The 15,115-nt window shown below is 42.1% G+C and overlaps 1 protein-coding gene across 1 annotated transcript in view; it reads right to left on the bottom strand.

The window, feature by feature from the left end:
* sgcd (sarcoglycan, delta (dystrophin-associated glycoprotein)) overlaps positions 1-15,115 on the bottom strand; it is a 68,804-nt gene that overhangs the window by 3,686 nt on the left and 50,003 nt on the right. Inside the window, exons 3-4 of the mRNA XM_037688202.1 lie at positions 14,650-14,751; positions 3,676-3,763 (exon numbers count right to left, since the gene is read on the bottom strand). Coding sequence (XP_037544130.1) covers positions 3,676-3,763; positions 14,650-14,751 — 190 coding nt within the window. The remainder of the gene's footprint in view (positions 1-3,675; positions 3,764-14,649; positions 14,752-15,115) is intronic.

The raw sequence follows: 15,115 nt of genomic DNA, 5'->3' as shown, positions 1-15,115 counted from the left end.
ACAATCTGTGCCTCATTTATTCATTCATACAGCTCTATACTAGATCTCTACAAAGCTAATGGAACAAATCATTCTAAAGAGACTAATCAGAGCTTCATCACATTCATACACTGATGGGACACACATCAGAGGCTATGAGGGGTTCAGTGTCTTGCCCAGGGACACTTCAGCACGTGACTGCTGGTGGATTCGAACCCCCAACTCTTGCATTGGAGGACGACTGCTCTAACCACTCAGCCACAGCCGCCCCGTCTTCTCCAGAATTTTTTGTAATAAAGTAGATGTCATTTCCTGCGTTCTGGTGCATTGTAATGGGTTGTTAAACATCTATGTTTACCTCCATTTGTAAACACTTGATTCAGTAACTATTGTGGAGAGCACGGCACAAGAAGTTCAACCAGCAGCTCACCTCGTGTGAATAAAGCACTCTTCTCTTCTCTCACACATCCTAACACCCCACACCGGTCAACAACTGCAGGAACTAATGTACCGCTAAGCTAGCAGTGTGCAATTCAGACACACTAGCTAAGATGCTACAGATGTAGCGCTCTGCCTCTCTCACGCATCCTAACCCCCCACCCCCACCACGGTCAACAGCTGCCGGCACTAATGTAGCGGTAAGCGCAACACAGAGGTGTCTGCCCCGCCCCCCACCACCACCGCCATGTCGACAAATAAAACCTCAGAGACGAGCGCCCTGCCAAGCCAAGAGACCAGGAAAACCTGGAGTGGACTTTTAGTGGTTTGAGTATTCTCCTGTTAATCAAATGGAATGGATTAGTTCACCAAGAAATAGAAACAGCGCTGGGTGAACTAATGTTTCATGGTAAATGTGTGTGTGTCCAAATGAATATTTTTAAATGTGAGGGGGTACACGTCCCCATCACATGTAATTGGCGTGACGTCTATGTGTTGTAGTATAAATGTTATCTGGTTTTATTTCAGTCAAAACGAAACAGAGCTGTAGCAGACCTTGGTTGTTAAATTAAGCTAAAATTTAACAGACAGGTCATTTAAGAAAGATTGTTGCCTCAGTTCTAACAAATACACCTGCTTTTCTCAGGTTTTTTTATCCTGACGTTAGATATATAAGGATATCTAAGGTGTTGAAAGAAATAAATAAAATTTAAAAAATGAGCCAATATGATGAAATGCTTTGAAACTGCAGCCATTCAGATACAACTTGTTGTCGAAAGCATTTCCCCAAGAAACAAATAAAATAAACATGAAAGGTCTCAGTGCAGGTTTTCTGCAGGCTTCAGACGCAAACCAACAAAACAAAACTGAAGTCCGTCCGACTCAAACTGCTTTGTCTAATTGAGAGCAGGAAACACTCCACGTCGAGCGAGGATGATTGACATGCAGAAAAATTGATTGTGTCACTCTCCATCTTGGACGTGAAGCTCTTGCCTAAACACAAATCCAGCTTACTCATCCGTGAAAAACGCCGGAGCGTACTCCACCAGCGTCCCTTTCAGATCCAGGAGGCAAATGTCAGCGCACTTTTCTAATTTGAACGACACTTCCTGAGCTCGATTCACCAAAGGCTGGGAACTCTTGGAGTGTGACAGGTGCAGACGGAGGAGAGTTTGAAAAGGAGAAACTGATCAGAAAAGACACAGATGGAGCAAGAAAAGGAGCAGAAGATACATTTATGAATAGGTCAAAAACTAATCAAATGGGTTTAAAATCTTAATTCATTACCATTCAGTCAAAAGAAAAGAAAAAAACATCTGCAGTCCTATTATCCAACTCAGATTTGGAAATTTTAGTTTATTATGTCCTGATGCTGCTCAGTAATCCAGGTAGATAAATCTAATCAGATTGAATCAGGTCCTCTAGACGGATGATTCTTCTTTGTTGAAACGTTTCGTCTTTTATCCAAGACTTCTTCAGACAGACTGAAGATGTTTCTTCTGCTCTCTTCAGGTCGAGGGTGAGGCTCTGCCTCAAGTGGAGGAGTTCAAGTATCTGTGTTTTGTTCACGAGTGAGAGAAGAATGCAGCGTGAGATTGACGGACAGATTGGTGCGTCTGCAGTAATGTGGACTCTGTGCCGGTCCATTGTGGTGAAGAGCTGAGCTGTAAGACAAAGCTCTCTGTTTACAGGTCGGTCTACGTTCCTCCCTCACCTCTGGTCATGAACTCTGTAGACTGAAAGAATGAGATCGTGGATCCAGGAGGTTGAAATGAGTTTCCTCTGCAGAGCTGGACTCTCCCTTAGAGACAGGGGGAGAAGTTCAGTTATCAGGAGAGACTCGGAGTAGAACCACTGCTCCTCCACATCCAGAGGAGTCAGTTGAGGTGGTTTGGGCATCTGGTCCATGCTCCCTGGGCACCTCACCAGGGAGGTGCTTGGAGCATGTCTGACTGGGAGGAGACCCAGAGGAAGATCCAGGACACACTGGAGAGACTATGTCTCTCAGTTGGCCTGAGGACACCTTGGAGTCCCCCAGAAGAGCTGGAAGAGGCTGCAGAGAGACATGTCTGGACCTCCCTGCTCAAGATGCTGCCCCCGAGACCTGACTTCAGAATAAGCACAAGATAATGGATGGACATTTGAAAACCTTTAAAACAAAACAAAGGTCCATCAGTCCTTGAAGGAATACATACCACCTGCCGGCTGTCAGAGTTTTAAATTAAAATAGACGGACTCGGTTGTTTTAGTCAAACCTCGTACTTGATGTTACAATCTCATGAGAAACTGTGAGATCCCTCAGTTTACATTGTTAGATACACTCTACTACTCCACTCATTGGAGGAAAGGATACTTTGAAGCAATATAAAAACTAGAAAGCATCACTTCCTCAAATGCTCGGGCTGGCTGGTTTACACATATGTACAGTGGTGCTTGAAAGTTTATGAACCCTTCAGAATTTTCCATATTTCTGCATCAATAGGACTTAAAACATCATCCGAGCTTCACACAAGTCCTAAAAGTAGATAAAGAAAACCCAGTTAAACAAATGAGACAGAAATATTATAATTGATCATTTATTTATTGAGGGAAATGATCCAACATATTTGTGAGTGGCAAAAGTATACGAACCTTTGCTTTCAGTATCTGGTGTGACGCCCCCCAACTGCAACTAAACATTTATGGTAAGTGTTGATCAGTCTTGCACACCAGCATGGAGGAATTTTAGCCCATTCCAGTTCCAGTTTCTTAAATTTCCAATTCCCCCTCTTTGCTTTGTGTTGGGGACAAAAATACCCACAACTCCACCAGTTTTACAGATAATGAGCTAAAACTTGGTGCGGTGGCAGCGAAACGTGATCCTAAACACTCTGAGCATTAACAAATGGTATACAATGTTTGTTTAAAACCTTGGCAGAAGATGGCAGGTCATTAGTATTCTTTCAAGAATGCTAATTTCATGTCTATACTGCGCTGGGGTTGGATTAACCTGAGATTAGACTCATTGGTTTACAGTTTCTAACTCCAGTCCTCTGGTCAGGATTACCTGACATGTCGGTAACAAAACAAATCAAGACTTCTTCCTGCATAATGACCCACAGAGCTCGTTGAATGGGATGAGCACCTTCTTGTTCATGTATCACCCACAGCTTCATGTGTGTTCCTCATGGAGGCCTCAGAACCAGTGCTTTAAATGGCCCACGCTTCACATTAAAAACCAGCAGTAAGCTACACGAAAGACGTCTTGTCGAGCCTTACCTGTTACGAGCTGCGTGAGCAGCTGGTTGTTGCTGTTTACGATATTGACCGAGATGTTTCTGGACGACTGCAGGAAGAGTGGGCGGCCCTGCGGAGACATCGACCGGATTATCAAACATTCACCTTCAGGCCTCCTGAAGCTGATTAAACACACGTATAACCAGCTGATAACATGCCACAACAGCAGCTGAGAAACTTCTCACATTCTCTGTTTTGTATAAATTATTTCCTCCCGGGTTGTTTCATTGTTTTTGTTTTTGCAGCTGAACTTGTTATGGATTTTCTCTGATTCACAAGGTTCAAAATTATACATACAGGCTCATTTAAATCCATGCCCCCTCTAAATGTTGGATTAAAGTCCTTCAGCAGCTGTCACCTGGACCTCTGTCCTTTGTCTCCATCCAGAAGCTTCTGGCAGGTTTCAGTTAAATTGGTTGGATTCCTGCACGACCGGTCTTTTAATGACAATCCTTTAGGATTTATTTTATTTTTATTCATCAAGGATTATTTTCAGCCTGCTTTGTCCAATCAAAAACCAGTTCTGACTTGTGTTTGGGATTTTCGTCTTGTTGGAACAGCCAGCTGTGTCCAAGTTTCAACCGTCCATTTGTTTGTAAAGAAGTTGAAAAATTCAGTTTTTCATTATTTCGTCCCTTTTGTACCACATCATGATGCTACCACCACCATCCTGGACAGTGGATTGAATCTTCTTAGGTCTGAAAGTAGTGATGCACCGATTCTGGTTTTGTAGACCGATATCAGATTTTTTTTATCGCTCTAACCTGCCGATACAGATTTTCCCATACCGATTTTCTTTCATTGAACTTTTTTGTCAAATCATTTTCATGCTGACAAGAAACACCACCACTAATGAGAACTTGACAGTCCTTGTCAAGTTAAGACGTTCTAGAAACTTCAGCATTCCATAATGAATTTAAGTTAATGTATTATTAATAATCTGTGTTGTGTCAATTCTGTAGATTTTTGTATGTACATGTGTTTCCTGTCTTCCTCAGTGTTTCTTCCCCCATGTAATCAGCTCCAGCCACTATCACCTGTTCCTCGGTGCCCGTCCCCAGGTGTCTGTGATTATTCTCTCATTAGTTCTGTGTCTCTTTCTTCCTTGTCCGTGGATTGTCCTCCCAAGGCGTTCATGCTCGTCCTCTGTCTCCTTGTTCACATCCTCCACGTAAGTTGTGCTGCCACGTCTGTCTTTTTATGTCTTTAAATAAATATTCTTTATTTTATCCTTGAGTCTCCCACGACCGTCTGCGCCCTGGGTTCAACTAAACAACAGAACATGATAATTATGAATGCAGTTGTTTTAAAACCAATCTTTTCTCCCTGGGAAACAAAAACATCAGTTCAAATAGGTCATTAAATCTCAACATTAAATAAAATTCCTGCTTGTCACGAGTGGATGGATACTTCTGACTATACCTCTTCAGGCGGTGATGTCAATAAAGAACAGGTGTACGACACAGACAGAAGCACTCTGAGTTTTAAAAGTGTAACTTCAGATTCAAACACCAATTTCGTCCTGCTGCCTCCCTTTGATGACTTCCTTCTTCCCAGAATACTTTACACCGACAGGGAATGCCGACCACGTTGCAGGCTTTCTGTGGCCGGCTAATCTTCACGCCTCAGTCAACTTCTTAATTAGAGATAACGGGCTGACCGTTGTGCTCCCCTCAGAGCTGAGGACGGGGACGGCTTGTGTTTCTGAACGTACTGAAGGTTCGAAAGTCACTGTGTGATACACAAGCAGGAAATTACTGGAAAAACTGTCGTGCAGCAAAGGTACAACATAATGGTGATGGGAAATCACAGTCATTTTGAATTCAGCGTTCATAAGAAATGTTGGGATTATGGTTTGTTAAAAACTTGGAGGCTTCAATTGTTTTCATAGTTACTTTTAGGAAATAAATTGGACCTTGTTCCTGTATTTTTTTAAATGTAGCGTTTTTCTATTCTTTCTTGAAAGGCTTTTGGATGCCCTGCTCTTGTTTTGTGTGTTGTTGCTAGATGTTCTCAGTGGTTGACAAATTTGGGAGAAAGGCAACACTTTCCAGGGAACCAACTACAAGACTTAAATGTTGAACTTAACCACCCATCTTCTAATAATTACCCGTGGTCAAGTCACAGAGGAAACAGGTTCAGGAGAGACATCCAGACCTGCCTATTCTCATTGATGCTCTCCAGCCATCCTGGGAGATCCAAAAGCGTTTGCGAGTTTTGAGGGTCTTTCCAGTGGGACATGCCTGAAAAACGTCCATAGTGAGGAGACCAGGAGGCATCCTAATCAGATGCCCATACCACCTCAACTGACTTCAATGCAGAGGAACAGCAGCTCTACACAGAGTTCCCCCTGGAAGACAAAGTGTACGTGTTCAGCTAAATGCGGATCAGTCAATTTACTCCTTGAAATCCAATTTCAACAGAAATAATCAAAATTAAGAGCATGCGGAAGGGCTTAGAGGACCACTTAGCCCCGAGATCTACCAGCAGGTCAGCAGGTTAAGGTGGTCCTGGTTGTGGTGAAGAGGCAGCTGAGCTGTGAGGAGAAGGTCTTCATTTACCTGTAGGTCTACGTTCCCAACCTCACCGATAAACTCTGGGTAGAGACTGAAAGAACCAGATCCTGGATCGAAGAGGTCTAAATGAGTTTTCTCTGTAGGGCAACTGGACTCTCCTTTAGAGATCGGATGAGAAGTTCAGTTCTCCAGGAGAGATTCGGAGTAGAGCCACTGCTCCTCCACATCCAGAGGAGACAGTTGAGGTGGTTCATCTGGTAAGGATGGACCCTGCATGCCTCCACAGGGAGGTTTTCTGGGCATCTCCAACTGGGAAGAGACCCTGGGGAAGATCCATGACACGCTAAAGAGACTACGTCTCTCTTATGGTCTGGGAACAGCTGGAAGAGGTGGCAATGGAGAGAGACATCTGGCTTTCTGAAACAGTTTTATCTAAAAGTCAATCAGTTGTACAACGACATCCACTGAATACTTTAAGGGGCTGAGATGGTGTAGAGGTAGGGCAGCCGACTTGGGACCAGAAAGTTGGAGGGTCAACTCCCCGCCATGCCCACATGTCGTGGTGTCCTTGAGCAAGTAACCTAATCCATCCATCCATCCCTCCCTCCCTCCCCTCAGGTTTGTTGAAAATGTGTCCAGTGGTTCACGTTTGCTAAAAGACACACAAACATCTTTCATCAGAGTCTTTAAATGAACAAAACTCAGAATGTAATTCTGTCAATCAGTCAGAAAGCACTAACCAAGATTTCAACGATGACCGTCGATTTGTGCTTTGAGGTCATGTGTACCCAGATTTATTGGTTGATAAAAGTATTAAAAAAGAAAACACCACTGACCCCCAAGGTTTGACCCCCCTCTACACAGACCCTGGTTTTTTCCCTTCACGTTGTAAACTTTTGGATAAGAAGTTCATCATATTTCTCAGAGCTGTCAGGTCTGGTGTTTAAGCCTCGTCACGCCGACAGCTCGTTCCTCGTTCGTTAACTCCCATGACTCTCAGCTGAGTTGAACTCGAATGGAAAAGTTTTAATAAGTAAATTTGGTTTGGATTTGTTTTATCTTTGGAACAAAAATGTCACACAGACATCATTTCTGGGTTCATTAGTAAAAGTTTTCCTGCAGAATAAACTTTTTTTACTCGTAGTAGACTTGTATTTTATCATTTTTGGAGATAAATTAGTCTAAAATTCGGACGATGATGTAATAGGTTTAAAGTATGAGTCAGCCTAAGTGTGTGATGAAACAAACCAATTATCTGACTAACCTGAAAAGGAAAATATTCTGGTGTTTAGCTCTAAACTGGGTCTCTCAGAGAAGGTTCTCTGGTTTAGTTTCCTCTCGCCGTTTAGATTTTTTATTTTCCACAGAGAGCTGCCGGCAGGAGACCCGTTAGCCTCTCCGTGTACCGTACACGTGTTCAGGTTGTTGTCGTGCGCTGCCGTTAATCCTGCACCGGTAAAGCATCAGACCACATTACGCTCAGCAGGAAACCTTCTCCTACAGAGAGGAGACAGACGAGAGAGCGGGGGAAAAATGTTTGGTGCAAGACTTTCTGAAAGGTAAATCTGTTCTAAAGGCTAAAAACAGCTCGCTGAATGAAATAAACCCGAGGAGGTTCATCTAACAGAGCAACACGTGAAATCTGGAGCCGACTCTCTTTGTAGAGTGTTTACAGGGAACGAGATGTGGGGTACGAGATGCAGGTTGCGTCTATTTTGCTCTAAAAAAATTATATTGAGTGTGTTTGGTAATTCCTCTGAGCATTGCATGGTCTGACCTTCAGGGTGAATCTGTTGAAAAGATTGTTCACTGTCTTAAACGTTTTCCACTTGTGAATAATCCTTCTCTCTGTAGAACGATGGAGAAATGGAGGTCTAGATTAATCTCAGGCCACCCCATGGACGGAGACCTTTTTTACGTCTAAATGCAGCCACACACCAAAATGGAAGTCAGTATTTCATTTATTTTTCAAGTTATCATGCTCACAACGTGCATGGACGAACTGATGGATGGAGGACACCTCCAATTCTCCCTCGACGCTTCGCGGCGGTGGACAAAAAGGTGATGGCGTGTTTGTGAGCCCGCCTCTCACCAAAATGTCTCAAGAATCACTGGATGAATAAAACGTTCAGAAAGTCAAAAAGTTCCATGCTCAATAATCCAGATGTACAATCCAACAATTTTCAGTCAGGTCATCTGGACAGTTTCTTTTTTTTGCTGAAACGTTTCACCTTCCATCCAGAAGGCTTCATCAATCAAGGAAACACACAACACAAAACTGATTCTTCCTCCAACAGCTTACTCCAAAGTGGAACAAACCAGTTATGTTGGTGCTAAGATGGCCTCTTTGGCACGCCCCCTCCTCTTGTGCCGGCCCTCTTCCTCGTTGACAGTCATGTTAAACTGGTTCAAAAATTCATCATTCAATGGACATCTGCAACTTATCAATCTTTGGAGCCAATCCAATTCAAGATGGCTGCCACAGCTAATTTAGGAAATACAAAAATGTCTTTACCGCAGCCATACTTACAGACAATAAGCTAAACTTTGGTGTGGTAGTAGCTGAGCATCATCCCCTACACATACTCTCATCACAGGGTCGGCCCTCAAATGGTTTAGGTCCTACCTCTCCGACAGAACCTTTTGCGTCAACGTCAAGGATTTTATTTTAATATCGGCAGCTCTTCAGTAGGTGGTACCGCAGGGATCCATTCTCGGTCCTCTTCTCTTTTCTTTTTCTTTATACCTGCTGTCACTAGGTACTACTTTCCATAAACACTGCATACTTTTTAATTTTTATACTGATGACTGTCAAATTGACTTCCCTCTGAAGCACACTGATGCACGTTCTATCCAACCTCTTCTTGACTGTCTGGCTGACATCAGGGACTGGATGGATTTAAACTTCTTAAATTTTTATGAGAAGAAGACAGAAGTCATGTTGTTTCCACCTAATGGCACAATCAGGAATCATTGTGCCATCCTTTCCTCTGTAGCCCCGTTAAGAGAAACAGGTTGTCACTAATCTGGGAGTGAAAATGAACCCTTTCATGAAACTAAACAATCATGTAAACATGATGGTTAAATCTTTTTTTCTTCTTCTTTAGTTGAGGCGACTGTCTAAATTGAAGCCCATATTGTCCAAAAGTAACCTTGAGACAGTAATAAATGATACATGCTTTCATAACATCTAGTCTTGATTACTGCAATGTGCTTCTGTTTGGAATCAGTCAGACCTCAATTGCACAATTACAACTGGTCCAAAATGATGCCGCCTGATTTTTAACTGGTGCAGGCAAAAGAAAGCACATTACTCCAGTTCTGACACCCGTTTCACTTTTGAATTAATTTTAAAATCCTTCTATATGTTTTAAAATCTCTGAACAGTTCTGCCCCCTCTTATCTCGCTGAGCTGCTGCAGCCATATGTCCCACAGCGCTCTCTCAGGTCAGACCAGATGATTTTATTGGTTCCAGGCACTCGTTTTAAGTTCAGAGGTGACAGTGTCTTCTCTGTTGCAGGTCCAAGACGGTGGAATGAGTCACCACTGTATGTCAGGCAGGTTCCATCTCTTAATGTTTTTAAGTCTAGTTTAAAAACACTTTTACTCCCTGGCTTTTGATCCAGTGTGAGCTGATTTTATCTTGTCTGTTTTCTATAATGTTTGTCATTTAGTTCTTATCTTTACCTCTGTGGATCTGTGTATTTTATCCTGTGTCCTTGTTTTGATGTTGTTGTACAGCACTTTGGCTGGCCTTGTTGCTGATTTAAGTGCTTTACAAATAAAGTGGTAAGTATGGTACTCTGACAACTTGCAGCATTGCATGATGGTTTGACCAAAGTTATTTCTAACCACAGGATGTGGCGGGTGACATGCATTCCTTCATGGAAGTCTGGGTTTTTCTTTGTTTTGTAAGTCCAGTCCTGGGGATTTTTACTGGTCACACCGGTCCTCTTAGCTTGTGTTGTTTAATACCATTCTGTACCATTTTGTACCATTCTCCAGTGGATTACCTCCTCCTCAGTCTCTTCTTTCCTTTTTCTGTTGTGGATCTGATTTTATATTCACCTCCCCTCTCCGTTTAATATGAGAAGACATCTTCTCCACTTCCAATACTCTTCTGGCAGCAATAAATATGTATATTTTATGAGGAGGACTATAATCATCTGCAGCCACGGCTGATGTACTTGCCAGCTGATGGTCTGTATTCATCAGATCTCCTCACATGTTGGCCGGAGCCAAACTAAAAGCTGCCTAAACACAGCCAAATTATCTGTTGGGGATAATACCTATATCTGCCTCCTGGAGAACTCCAGACTTGTTTTCAATTTGGACATTCTCCCTCTTTGCTGTGAACATGTTTTAGTCCGTGTTTAACGTTGGCGCATCTTCGCCTGTCGGATCAGACCTCCAGTCTCTCTAATTCAGTCGTGCACCATCTGTCTTCTTGTTTCTTGACTCCATTACCACGTCCTCCTCCCTCTTATTCATCATCTTCATTGTTGCTACCACTCTCTGCACTACCATCTCCATCACTCATTCGCACTCGGCCGGCGTTGGTTCCCAGACAACGGAGATAAAGCACGCCTCTCGTGCATTATCGCACCATCTGTCCACTACCTGCTCGCAGAGATTATTACTGCACTGCCTCTCTTTATCCTGCCCATCTCTTCATTTCTCTGACATCTCAGAGCTTGGAAGCTCTTCCTGTAGATGCTGAAGAGCAACAGGAAGCTTCTGAGAATGATAATGACCAAAACAAAACAATGATGTCAGGGTTTGAACTAGGGGTGTCCTCATACCAGTTTTGTTCTGACCAAGCATAACCACAAGTACTTCGGTTTGTGTACTTGCCAATCCCGAGTAGTTAATGAGTTAGTACTTAAATGTTACACAAAGGCTTTAGAAACACATTTTTTATTAAGAGCACAGCAAACAGTCTGCTGTCTTAACATCACTTGTGTTTATTTTAAAACAGCTCTAAACTAAGGGCATTTTTTAAAAAGTTTTTGTCCTCGGTTACTTGAAAAGTGAAACAGGAAATGATATCACCAAGCAAAAAAGTGGTAATGGTTGGAAGTATCGGGGTGTTTTTATGAGTACAAATATGAGTACTTGAGGGACACCACTAGCTTGAACTTGTATCTGTAAAAACACCAAGAAAAATAATGTATGCACTACTTACTCCACCGTTAACTAATGTAGTTTACTTTGTACACTGTTTGCAATCTTACTACTGCCATATACTTTGTTTTCTATTATTATTTTAAGTATTCATATATCAAAACGTTTGGGGGCTGCAGTAGCTCGGGGCGGGGTTATAATCCTGAAGCAGTGAGTTTGAGCTCAAGTTGCATCAGGAAGTTAATTGGGCGTAAAACAGTGGACAAATATTTTATGCGAGTTTGATCGCTGTGGTGACATCCGCAGAGGGAAGCAGCTGAAAGAAAGACATCTTAAAATAACATAGTCCATGCTCAATAATCCAGGTATACAATCCACCATTTTTCAGTCAGGTCATTTGGACATCTTAAAATGTTCAGCTGATTACGAATCGTGTGCTATGACTTCTGATTTTGTTACTTGTAAAGTTTTTAAAATATCCTAATTTAGCTGCATTTCTTCATCATTAAAATACATTAAGATCTATCCAGGTTTAAGGGATACTTAGAAATATTGTCTACTTGTACTTCTGTCTATCATGTTGCTACTTTTAACTAGCCTTTTTCCCACTTTAAGCTAGCTTTTCACTTTGGCTAGCCATTCACTACTTTGGTCTTTCACTTTACTACTTTTATTTATTATTTAAAACTGAAGTTTATTTAAATCAAGCAAAGCCCAATGAGATCCCAGATTTCATTTTCAAGAGAGGTCTAGGCCTGAAGGCAGCCTAAAGATGTGTTATAGACTGTGGGAGGAAACCAGAGTATCCAGAGAAGACCCATGCAAACACAAGTAGAACATGTAAACCCAACACAGTACGACCACATGTCAGAGGCCTCGGAGTTTGAGGGTTCAGTATCTTAGCTGGGAACTTAGTATGGAGCTCTTCCAGTTTGGGGGTCACAGCACCAAGTGCTCCAGTGAACACTGGGACTACTGATGCTTTGACTCCCAACAATTTCTGTATTTCCTCTTTCAGTCCTTCGTATTTCTCCAACTGTTCCTTCTTCTGGATGTAACAGTTTCTTGGGATTGCTCCATCTATCACCACTACTTCTTCTCTTGCTTGTCGACCACCACAATGTCCGGATGGTTAGCCATCACCTGTTTGTCAGTCTGGATATGGAAGTCCCACAGTATCTTAGCCCTTCCATTCTCCATCACCCTTGGTGGCACCTCCCACTCTGACTGTGGGACCTTCAGTTTATACGCTGCACAGATGTTCCTGTGTATTATTCCAGCCACTTAGTTATGGTGTTCCATGTATGCTTTGCCTGTGTGGATCTTACACCCTGCTATGATGTACTGGACCGTCTCAGGAGCATCTTTCCACAGCCTGCATCTTGGGTCTTGTCTGGTATGGTAGACCCAGGCCTCTATTGTTCTTGTGCTGAGGGCCAGTGGGATTCCAAGGTATTTGTAGATGTCCTGGACATCAGCAATGTTGCCTTCAGGTAGTTCAACCCCTTCATTTGTGATGACCTTGTCTCTCTTGCATTCGACTGCATTCATCCAGTCCAAATGACATTCCAGGTCCTTGCTGTATTTCCTCATGAGGTGGATCAAGTCAAGGCCTCGCTCGTGGCATTCAGCTTGATGTCGTCCATGTAGAGGAGGTGATAGATTGTTCCAATTTGGAACCGGTATCCATTTTGCAATGATTATATAAATATATATATAATATATGAACTTCTAAAACTTTGAGAAAACATTTCTAAGGACAGCTGCAAGTGAACAAGATGAGCCTGAGGGGTATGGAGGAGTTCAGATTCACCAGTGACGGTATTTAAAACTAAATGTCAGGTCATGACCTCAGGAAACAACCTGGTTTGACGGCAGTGTGGCCTGACCTGACAGAACTCTGAAGTGTGATGCAGCAAAACACTCATAAAATAAGTATCTTTACTTTAATAATAATAATAAAAAACATTTGGTGTATGTGTGATATACCTCGACGAGTTGGAGCTTTCTGCAGCTCCAAACATTTATCTCCACGTTGATTTTTTTTTTAAATGTGTGTGTGTGTGTGTGAATCTAACATTTGTTCAGACTCATCGATTGAAGACACAAGAATCTGGCCTGAGGGTTTACACAAGGTAAAATTATAGTTGCATCACAGAGCGTTTCTTTCAACAGAAACAAAATTGTATTTTTATTTTACCGGTTTTGAAAAAACATGAAAAGATTTGGTTTAAAGCACTGAAGCAGATTATTTTCATCTTATCGACTGATTATTAGTCTTCTGTTTGTCCTAATTTTGTCGCTTCAGTTGAAGAAACAGGAAGAGAATGAGTCATTTGTAAATATTCACTTTAAGTTAAAAAAAAAGCTTAAATATTTCCCCATAGAAAACAATGGGATTTTGCTGAAACAGATGGTGTCAGACCTAAAACTGAGACTTTACAACAAAAGCATCACTCAGAGTTAAAACCTGACACACAAAGTTGCTCTTTCCATGCCTGAACTGGTGTTTTGTGCATTTTAATGTTTTTACACAGTCACAGTTCAGGGTTCTGAAGACAGAAAGTTTATTTTGGGTGATAATGTCGCACTTATAATTGGCATAGTCTAAAACTTTTTAAAGTTTTTGTGAACAAACTCTTCCTATCGTAGTCGTTGCACTTTTTTATACAGTTTATGCATCAAAACAAAGATATTTTTGTCTTCTTTCACCCAGTCTGTCTCTCACTGCCGTAGGACTGATGAGTTTCTCTCAAACGCCCCCAGATCACAGACTGCACACCCCAAACTCCCAATGACCTCCACTGTATGTGAAATAAGAATTGATTTTTTTAATTTGAGGTGCTCAATCATCCAGGTAGATACATCACAAAAAAGAGGGTCAGGTGGACAGTTTCTTTTTGGGGGAAGTGTTTCGTCTTTCATCTGAAAGACTTCATCAGCCTGAGGCCTGCCACCGAGGTCTGTCACATAAATAGCACCTCCTTGATGTGTTTCAAACCAGTCTGCTGTGGTTCCCAGAAACTGTCTTTACTCATGTAAATTTGAGGTCTGCCAAATATCTGACCCTGTGCTTGATGAACATTTACAAACAGTTCAGGAACATTTTCAAAAGAATTCCCAAGTTACCGTTGGGCTCTGGAGACAAACGTTGATGCACGTTGAGTTTCAGGCAGTAGATTCATTCAAACCTTTAGAAATATTCCACGTTCCTCTCGTCCTCCATGTTCGATGGTAAATGTTTGTCTCGTTGTGGAGTTTCTTCAGTGGTTTGGGAGGAAGACATGTCATTAAAAGGTTTTCTGTGAGTCTTACCGGTTTGGACTGGATTTCTTTGGCATAGAGGGGTTGAAGGAACTCGGAGTCTCCCTCCAGTTTCAGGCCTTTTTCCGTTATTCTGAGGTTGCCCATTCCATCCTGTCAGAAACAGAGATGGTCACATTAATTCAAGGTATTATCTGGCAGAAAATCGAATCATCAAACTGAGCAGCATTAATTCAACAGAAAACAAAATGAGACTGCGTCGCTTCAGAACTCTGGATATCAGTAAAGAAAAGGCTTCTCCTGCAAACAGCGTTCCTGATTTCTCTCAGGTTGAAGGAGCAAACAAAGACCAGGAACCCTGGAAAAACATTCTGATTCATGACAAAAGGTTTGAAAGCTCAACCATATAACAAAAAAAGTTAAATCAGGTCATGTGGACAGTTTATTATTGGGAGAAGAGTTTCATCTTTAAAGACTTCATCAGTCTGAGGCCGGCGAACAGATCCGTCGTACAAAT

This window comes from Nematolebias whitei, chromosome 14 (assembly GCF_014905685.2).
Source record: "Nematolebias whitei isolate Nwh7 chromosome 14, NemWhi1, whole genome shotgun sequence".
Lineage (NCBI taxonomy): Eukaryota > Metazoa > Chordata > Actinopteri > Cyprinodontiformes > Rivulidae > Nematolebias > Nematolebias whitei.
This window is presented reverse-complemented; position numbering and strand designations above follow the sequence as displayed.